The sequence below is a fragment of the Schistocerca piceifrons genome, chromosome 3, assembly GCF_021461385.2.
Source record: "Schistocerca piceifrons isolate TAMUIC-IGC-003096 chromosome 3, iqSchPice1.1, whole genome shotgun sequence".
NCBI classification, from domain to species: domain Eukaryota; kingdom Metazoa; phylum Arthropoda; class Insecta; order Orthoptera; family Acrididae; genus Schistocerca; species Schistocerca piceifrons.
The window spans coordinates 617930764-617940462 of record NC_060140.1 but is presented as its reverse complement, the minus strand read 5'-3'; the positions used below and the strand labels follow the sequence as shown (position 1 = coordinate 617940462).

At 42.7% G+C, this 9699-nt stretch overlaps 1 protein-coding gene across 2 annotated transcripts in view; it reads right to left on the bottom strand.

Moving 5' to 3' along the window:
• Nucleotides 1-1119: 1119 nt before the first annotated feature.
• LOC124789736 (proton-coupled amino acid transporter-like protein pathetic) overlaps nucleotides 1120-9699 on the bottom strand; it is a 73572-nt gene continuing 64992 nt past the window's right edge. For both annotated transcript variants that reach the window (XM_047257188.1, XM_047257187.1), the window contains exons 8-10: nucleotides 7116-7294; nucleotides 4303-4472; nucleotides 1120-1941 (exon numbers count right to left, since the gene is read on the bottom strand). In XM_047257188.1, coding sequence (XP_047113144.1) covers nucleotides 1697-1941; nucleotides 4303-4472; nucleotides 7116-7294 — 594 coding nt within the window. In that variant the 3' untranslated portion in view covers nucleotides 1120-1696. The remainder of the gene's footprint in view (nucleotides 1942-4302; nucleotides 4473-7115; nucleotides 7295-9699) is intronic.

Sequence of the window (9699 nt, the reverse complement as noted above, 5' to 3'; positions counted from 1 at the left end):
CTTTCGCAAAGCTGTTCGCAGGTGATGCTCCAAAAACGAACAGTAATACCGTGCATTGACGGTGCGCCGTGGAGGAACTAATGTGTTAGGATAACATCATCACAGTCGTACACTAGAACCGCCATAACTTTCACCAAACTGGGGCTCTGAAGCACTTTCGACTTTCGCGGCGACCCATAATGACGCCATTCGATGTATTGGCGTTTCAGTTTTGGCTCGTACGATGTGGCCCATGTCTCATCCAGTCTTACGATACGGCGTAAGAAAACCTCTCCTTTGCGCTCATAGCGTTCCAAGTGCGTCTCACCAGCGTCGTGACGAATCCATTCCTGCATCTCCGTCAAGTCATGCGGAACCAATCGTGATGCAATTTTTCGTATGCGCAGGCGTTCCCTCAGGATGCGGAACACAGTCGCATGCGCTAATCCGGTTTCGTGGGCGAGCTCACGAATCGTATGTCGTCGATCACTGTCCCATAACGCGGCAACAGCATGCACTTCTTCGTCAGAGACTCTAGGACGACCTTCCCTATGCATGTCTGCCACAGTCTGCCGACCTTCGTTGAAGGCTTGTACCCAAAGTGCCACTGTTCTGTACAGCAATGCCGATTCCCCGCACGCCTCTTGAAGACCTTGGTGACACTGTCGCGTTGTACGACCTCCGGCACACTCAATCTTGATCCAACTCCGTTGTTCCTGTTTCGAAAACATATTGAAACACCGTTACGTTAGACCGCTCGCTTACAAGTGACTGTGTTTCTCTCGATTGTGCGCACGCCGGTGACGTGGGATGGGCGAGTCCATTTGCTCGGAGGTAAGGTAGGTGTGTCAGGAACGTGTGCTATCAGCGACAGTAGTAGATTCCATTGCATAGCGTCTCCACAGCAGTGTTGCCACTATTTAAGTTCCAACCTACGTACATTAAAATGTGGATAGTATGGCGTATTTTAGGTATCCAGAAATACAAATAAATAAAAATTAATTTTGGTTCCATTCCTAGCAAAAAGCTTTTTTTACTCACAATTCTGCAAACATCATAGTGTCTTTCACATGCGTGATATGAGGATAAATCTTTATCCCAAAATTTGAGCTTTCTATTTTGTAAATAATAACAGATATATATCAGCAAAACAAAATTTATTTGAGAATATGAAAAATAATTAAATACTTATACACTACTATTTACATGTTCTTAAAATGACAATGTGGCACTGAACAGACATACAGACATACACAAGTGTAGCAAATAGTGTAATGTCAGTTAATCTGATGATGGAGTAATGCGAGAGTCACATCGTTGTGTACGTACTTATTACGCTTATTACATAGGTATCTGACTAGACAATAAAGTTTCATCACACGGAATTACCTTCATAATAAACAAGAAGCTACGAACATTTGTGCCCTGTGTCAATCTTATTTTAGAAAATAATAAAGTATACAGAAAGACAAAAGTTCTTTAGAGAGCCCATAGAACGGGCATTGTGTCCAACACGCTAAGATCAACGTGCCGAAATAAATAACAGTGTGAATATAAATTTCACACTAACTAATGACACGGTACTGACGTTCCGACGCACTTGTTAAGCACACAGTGTTCCGGAGACCCCGATATCACCGACAGTCTCCCGTCAGAACGCACATCACCGATGTAGTCACAGCTCGCACGTAGTGCCTTTCACCGAACAACTGGCGTTCTACCCCGAGTAGGTGCGGATGATCTCCAGTACCGCAACGTAGGATCCGGTGACGAGTCCGAAGATGGAGAAGGCAGCGATGAAGATGTTCTTCCAGAGTCGCCAGTTGAGGCGCCCCATGCCGTCTTCCCAGAAGACGACCGTCTCCAGCACAGCGGGGCAGAAGAGGCCCAGGGTCGATACGAACACCGAGCCCACAAGCGAAATAATCGGCTCCAGTTTGGGGATCGCTACTGCCACCGCAACTGCAACATCAAACAATTTGGATATCAGCTTCAGAAAAACAGTGAGGTAAACTGTGGCGTTACACTCACTTCACACTTCATTGCTAAGCTACGTGTACATAACCGAAATACGAAAAGCTATACGGCGGCTTAAACTTCTGCCCCCCATTGTTCCACACCGTCCAAATGCGCACGGGAGCCGTGAAGCTGCCATGGACGGCTTTTGCGGTTAAGTTTATTTGTACAATGCTTTTGTTCTGACAAATTGTGTTTTATTATAGTGATGTGTCGTAAAATAGTGTGTTTCTTCCCCCGCCGATCAGTTATTGTGTATAGTAAGACTCTTGTATTGCCAATTTCTGTCTCGAGCTATTGCTCACTTAAGAATTTTGAAAACGATGTCTGTGTTTGTTGGGTGACGATTCTATGCTGTTATTTGTTCAGGAAATGATGAGTTGGAGCTGTATTACCTTCAAATGCTCTGAGAGTTGCTGCATATATGATCCTAAAAGCTCTTACATTCTCGGTCCAATATACTGTTTGACGGCAGCTGGAAATAAATTGGTAGAAACGGAACTGGCTATTATTAGCAGTGATAGCTGTTTATCTTCCACCGTGTAACTCCAGTAAGTTGAGTGTCTGCGTGTAGCTTTATTTTTGTATGTGAATGTGAGCCATCTGTTGCTTACCATGTGTTGATCTGGTCTCTCTTGTGTTGAGGGTGTCTCGTTTAGGGGGAGATGTAAAACACACACACACAGATGCGAGCGTGCGCGCGTGTACGCACGCACATTCTATAATATGCATGGGTTGTCTGTTGTTTATTTTACGAATTTTGTAAGTATCACGTCCATATGTCAGTGCTGTTCACTTCGTTATGTTCAGTTCTTCGATACAGTCATGTTTGTTCATAAGCAGAATGGAAAGAAAAATGACACTGAAGCTGGCACAAAATGCTGATTGATGTCTGAATGAAATAAAAATGAAGAAATTGCTAAGGCAGGAATTCTGTCTAATTTTATTTATCAAGTATGGATATCAAGATGGGCTACAATATTTTGAACTTGGTTGCACTACAGCAGATGTTACGGAACAGCAGGAATAACCAACCAGTTGCAAAAATGGTGGTTTTCAAATAACTTTGACAACGGTTTCGACGCATCTAAACCCGTCTTCTTCGGAAGGACAGACAAAGTTCACATTAGCAGTTCACTCAGTAAAAGTGCTCTTCACATGACACAAATCGGCAACGGTCTGTACGTCCATAAGCAAAAATTAAGACCCCTGATCAAGGGCTTGTCGCATTAGTAAAAAAGAATCACTTAGAATGTCGGACCTTGCTAGTAGTTCCATGCCGGCATGTGGGCATGCACACCGTTGCCGATTAAAATCATGTGGAGACAGATTTTTTTCAAGTGAATACCTAATGTGATGTTTTGTCTCTCCTACCGAAGAGGGTTTTAGATCCCTTGAAACCGGGGTCAAGGTTATTTGAAAGCCATTTTTCCAACTGGTTGGCTGTCCATTGTTCCTGCTGGGCTGCAATGTCCAGCATATGACTGTTACGCTAAAACACTATTGAATGTGTTACTTTCAGGAATTCAGGTCCACGTATTATGTGAATAACTTTTCTTTATAAACGCGGACATGTTTTAGCACCTTCGTGCCACTGTCAGATGGTACTTCTATGCAGTTCTTATTTTATTTTTTGAATAAGAGAAACACCTGATGGAGGCACAAAGATGCTGAAATATGTCTGGACGTTTATGAACAACAATCGTATGCATAATAGAAACGCCGTGCGACCAGGCCTCTGAGGATCCGACCGACCGCCGTGTCATCCTCAGACGGTAAGCGTCACTGGATGCGGATATGGAAGGGCATGTGGTCAGCACACAGCTCTCTCAGTGTACAAGACAGGAGGCGCTACTTCACAGTCAAGGAGCTCCTCAATTGGCCTCACAAGGGCTGAGTGCATCCCGCTCGCCAACAGCGTTCGGCAGACCTGGGCTGTCACCCATCTAAGTGCAAGCCAAGCGCGACAGCACTTAAATTTTGTGATCTGAAGGGAACCGTTGTTACCTCTGCTGCAAGACCGTCGGTCTTGATAATAGGTGGACTTCTGATTTGGTCTGCTAACACGACTGCTGCTACTACTACTACTTCTACTATTATTATTATTATTATTATTATTATTATTATTATTGTTATTATTATTATTATTATTATTACAGCTTCAAAACCGAGATGAATGTGTTAGTCTTCGACCGAAAGGTTACAGCCAAAGTGAAATTGAATCCGTAGTATTCTGAAACATTTAATTCCATAATGAGTTATTGAAAGCCCAGGAGCTGCAGTTAGGCGCAGAAAGCGTCAACTCACCGGTAGCGAGGCAGGTCCCGATGCGGTAGCAGTACTGGACCAGCTCTGCGCGGTGTGGCGGAACCTTCTCCATGACCAGCGTCAGGCTGATGTCGTTAGGCACGAACATCTGCAGTCCGTACGTCAGCACTATGGCCAAGGCGATCAGGATGTTCACGGACTGCGCCAGTCTACAAGAAAACGTCGCGATCTTCAGGATTACAGGAAAATATTGTGAAATACACATGTGGTCAATAGCAGCACTCTAGCAAGTTATAAAGGCCGAACATAGCTTATTTAAAAAGAATAAAACGAATATACCACAAAGAGACGGAATAGTCTGTAGACATACGACAGCGCTGATTGCTAATTTTTCTGTGTAAAACCGGTTACCAGTGATCAAGGAGACCTTTCATTACTTTTCTAATCTATCTTGGTTGTACTTTGCGGGAAACTGTCTCTGTGGTGTCAATTATAATTAAATAATCACTTGTCTCATCAGGATAGCTTTATGTTATTATAAAATTCAGTTATCGTAACCCACTTTAAAATACACAGACTATACATAGTGCCTTATGGGAAACACAATGACCGTATTAAAAAAAAAAAAATTATTATGTAAGGTGTAACGGGTGCAGATATATTTATTGGTGATTGAGGACGGTGTACTGGATAACATTATATCAGCGGTCATGATTAATAATTATAGCCATTAGCATTACTATGTTTTTAGGTTGGTTAGTGCTTCTAAGTGCAACAACAAGCCAGGCATACGTGCAGGACACAGTATGTTGTCTCACTCTTGTTGGTACGTAAGCTGTCGGATTTTCAGCAGTAAAACTCTACGGAATGCACAGCGCCTCTCCTGTAGCGTCTGACACTGTAGTTTGTAAACGATCCGCGACGAAACACGCAGATGTGTGGTGGACAGGTGCTACTGAATGGCTTCGTGTAAATTTTTTTTTTTAAATTAGAAGAGACTGAAATGGAAATCCTTTTAGTTTATAAAATATGTAATTGGGACGAAGACTCTATGAAGTGGTCCTTCGGGGCCAGAAATGGAAGCGAAACGAGGCGGAGGGTGAGATGGACTTTGTTAAGGATTAGATCGTTATCTGTTCGTGGTTGGGAAAGGATTCGCGTTTGGCTTTCACCCCGTTGGGTGACTGTCAACGACAGGGAAACGGAGTTCTTAATTTTTTGTTTTATTTTATTTTATTTAGTTAATTATTTTTTTGTGGGAGTGGGAACGATTGACAACCCAGACCTGGTTCTCGCAGCCCTCTGTGGGCACCGCCCAAATGGAAGAGGTAATCGTACGTCTAGACGATAGACCCGCTTCCGCCTGTACTCCTTAGGCCTTTTGCCACATGACGCATTAAAAAACTACTTGCTTTTAACTTATTAAAATCAGTGTGAAGTCTACACCTAAAGAAATATCTCATATATTTACTCCAAACTGAAGCAGCTGCTGTTGCAGATACGTTATTTCTTTGAATGACACAGGAAAATTTCAGTTCATTACATTTTCAGTAAGACCTGCAGGCCGAAATTTTTCTCTTGATGCAACAGCTAAATACTCTACCAGTTGCAGTACTCAGTGGTTTTCGGTCAGTGCCATCAGTAACCCGGTTTATTAAACTCGGGTAAGCCAAAGCACAAATGTAAGCCATGTAAAAGCTTTTAAACTACCTTTGTGTCACAAGACACAGACCTAACCAATTCCAATTAGTTTCAGTAGGACCAGGGTCTAAATGTAATCTGAAGAGCTAGTGTGGCGGCAAACATTTTACTCTTGGTCTCGCTAGGGGAGAGCGACAGTTGTGTTTTGGATTTTGATGGAAGTCATCACATACAATCTACAATGAAAAACAAAGTGACCTACTTCTGTCACTAGTCCGACGGTCCCAATTTTTGAAAAATTCCGTAAATGTTTTCTTCGTAGCGTTAGTCCTAGGGACTAGCGCATATATGTCTACCCAGTGTGGTCGATATGTGATAAAAGGCGGATTTGCGGACTCATGTTCTTGTCCGCATTCCGATTACGAGGAACCTCATCATTCGTCTCGCACTCTGTCTTACGAGTCACTTGAAATACTCAGACTTCGTCGACGTCCAATTTATCGGAAACTACGGATTATTCAGCGAGAAACCGATATAGGTGTAGACTTTTTTTCCGAATAAGGAACATCTGAGCAACACCTCATCGCAATTCGACCGTCCCTAGCCAGATGCATAGGACTGGCACTGTTTGTCAGTAGTCTTGAATGTTACTCGGAGAGAGTGGTTGAGACCCTGGCCTCGTGGCAGGAAGGACGTCTTCCGTTCGGTCATCGAGATTAGTGTTCAACGTGGGTTCCCTATACAGAATAAGGCGAATGCTGGCATGGTTTCAGTAGAGGAAGACTGTGATCACAACACGTGCTCAGGTGCATATCTGGTCATTGTTTACCATACCATTCAACTACAGCAGGAATTCCTTATCTGTGTTCCTGCTGGTCTCCCGGTATAACACGTGCCCCGGCTGCTAGCGTCGACGTTCGATTCAAGGAGAATATTGTTCTTAAACACACTTCTGCTTTTGTTTATTCGCCCAAACGCAGAAGATAACAGAAAAGAAGAAGAGAAAGGCAGAAGCAATAGTAGCTTTAAATGTGGGGTCAAGAAACACTGTTAGGAAACGAAATACAGATATACACTATCACAATGTAGAATATGGTTTGGATGTATGATTTCTTCAAACGTCTTCTGTAACTTTTAAGAAGAAAAACATAGTTTATGTTCGTGATATGTAGTCTTACAAACTAATAAAAGAACATTAAATATCAACTTACGGCTCGTCGCTTGGCAGGTTGAGTGTCACGCTGCCTTCAGTGTCTGGTCCATACTTCAGGTAACCACAAAATCCGATGATGGCGTACAGGCCCACGACAATGGACATGGTGATGTTAAGCACGCCTGGGCAGCCCAGAAAGCGCTGCGGGTTCTTCATGCTGTTCTCCACAGGCATCACCTGTAAATAAAGCCGTTGTCATAACAATGATCAACTCAGGCCTCTCCCTAATACAAAGTAAAAACGATGATCGCACATAAGAGCGAGATAGTAGAACTTTCTTCTGAAGTGCCTTCACAATAGTCCCGTAAACATATTTTAGTTGCTCTTGCTTCAGTGTTCGCTTTAATACACTGTAATACCCCAGTAAATTTTCTGATCAGTTCACAGGTAAGAGTGACTAATAGTCTACGTTGATTATAGGGTTGTCGCTGTATACAGAATGCACCAGGAGATATGGTCAGTATTCAGGGATCTCACAGAAACTAACATTCTAGTCGAAAAAGTCCGGTAAATATGGCCTCTAAAGTGCGTACCTTAACAGCTAGGAGCACTTTTTCATCTCCGCTACAGTGAAAAACATCTCTTCTACTGAAAAACTGCTGGTAACCAGTGAGATGTGCATTTTAGATGCCATATTCAGTGGAGAATTTTTCTTGTTTTGGTACTTACTACCTCCCCTCAAAATACAGAAAGCAAGGAGCTTGCAGCAGACGAGATTTATTTCACAATATCGAAGATGAAGAAGCGCTCATAACTCATCAGGTATGCATTTCAGATCCCAGATTTACTAGACTTTTTGCTTCGGAGGTTCGTTCATGCTATACTCCTGAATATTAATCATTCCTCCAGGGATACTCTGAATATGACAACAGACGTGCAAAAGGAAACGCTGCGTTGTACGTTACTCCAAAAGCACACACAGACTGGCCAGTCTTTCGGATTAGTGAAGCTACCTAAGGCAAGTAACTTACAGCCCCGAAAGAATGAATCTGTTATTTGCCACGTTGCACTCCATACTTCAGCTAAGCAGAACCAACTGTTGATGAAGTTCGTCTTTGATTCACCCAGGGTCCTCTAAGTTAGAGGTCAGTGGTAGTCCCAGTTGCGAATATGTAGCAAAATATTTTCGCTTACTCTCTCTTCAAACTTACCAAATGTTTCTGACTGGAAAAGAAGATCTAATACATGATATGTACGTCGTGATCCAGTACCGTAACAGTTAGACAAAAGTGAATGTGTGTATCTGTGTGTAACGAAAAATAATTTCGATTTCTGTCTCGACAAATTCCGACTATATAAAGGTACATCTGTTTAAGCGAGATCAACGCTAAAAGAAAAGGACAGAGTCCCCCAGATTCGTCTTCCAACGTCCACCTCCGACATGAAGGTCCACTTCGTCTCGTGAGATCAGACGAGAATGTGCATCAGTAAATATAAGCAGCGCTACTAATTTGTTGGTGTCAGAAGTGTCGTGAGATCCAAATGATTGGAGGATGTTGAGTGTTACGTGATGGTTTTTAGAATTTTGGTGTTCAACTTTGTAGCAAAGCGGTCAGCTTTTCTGACTGAAGCAGAGTACTTTGTTGAACTGCTTCCGATTTTTCTTGTTGCGATGATTGAAGCAAGTACAGCAGCCTAGTGTAGAGAATTGAGAAGGGGCACTTGGGAAAGTTGCGGCACCAGTTAGAGCCTAAGTTAATGGCTGGACAGTCCTGTATTAACCACGTGCCTCTCCATCCTGACGTCCTACATCGCCCTAGACGAAGTATACCACACCGATATTTTGGCACCACATGTCTGCTTCTGGTCGAAAGTTCCAGTTTTAGTTTCGTTTCACTTGAATGAGCAACGCACTTTTCTAGCTTGTGTGAGCTATTGCAACCTGACGATGTAAAACTGTGATAAAATTCGCCAGCGTAAAGAAAATTTTCTGCAGGATTTTTAGAAACAGGAAAGCGGGCTTATCATCACAGACCCACCGCTTATTTTTGAGATGTACCATTTTTCTTTCATGTTTGGGAGTGATGGACAATGTGAATGACTAAGCATGAGTACGTCGTCCGAACAGAAACTAGCATTGCAATTTGTTTCACTAAGAAATCCGTGAACCTGGTATTCACTAAGTTGTACCATGTATCTGCGGCGAGGACCTGTCGATGAATCTGCAGACCCAATTGTACCGCTCTGGGTAGGAGTTGTGAAGCGATATTTAGCACAAATTATGTCTAAGAAGAAACAGTTGCAGTACTGTGGAGATAACTTCAAGTATTTCGGAAGATCAATGGATTAGGCGTCATCAAAAACTATGGTGCTAACGAAATGATAATGGGAAAGATGAATGTTTCGATGAAGAAACTGAGGTTCGGTCAAGATTGTAATTAATAACAAATTAATCGAAAAGGTGTCAGTTCACATACGAGGGCTATTCGGAAAGTAAGGAAAGAGTTTTACTTACAACGATTAGCTACACCTTCCAGCTACTTCTCTACACATCGCAACTCTCAGACAACTGTCTTAGCGTTGTACCAACTTTTCCATTCCTCGTTATAGAAGACAGCCGCCAGTGCATTTCGACAATTTTC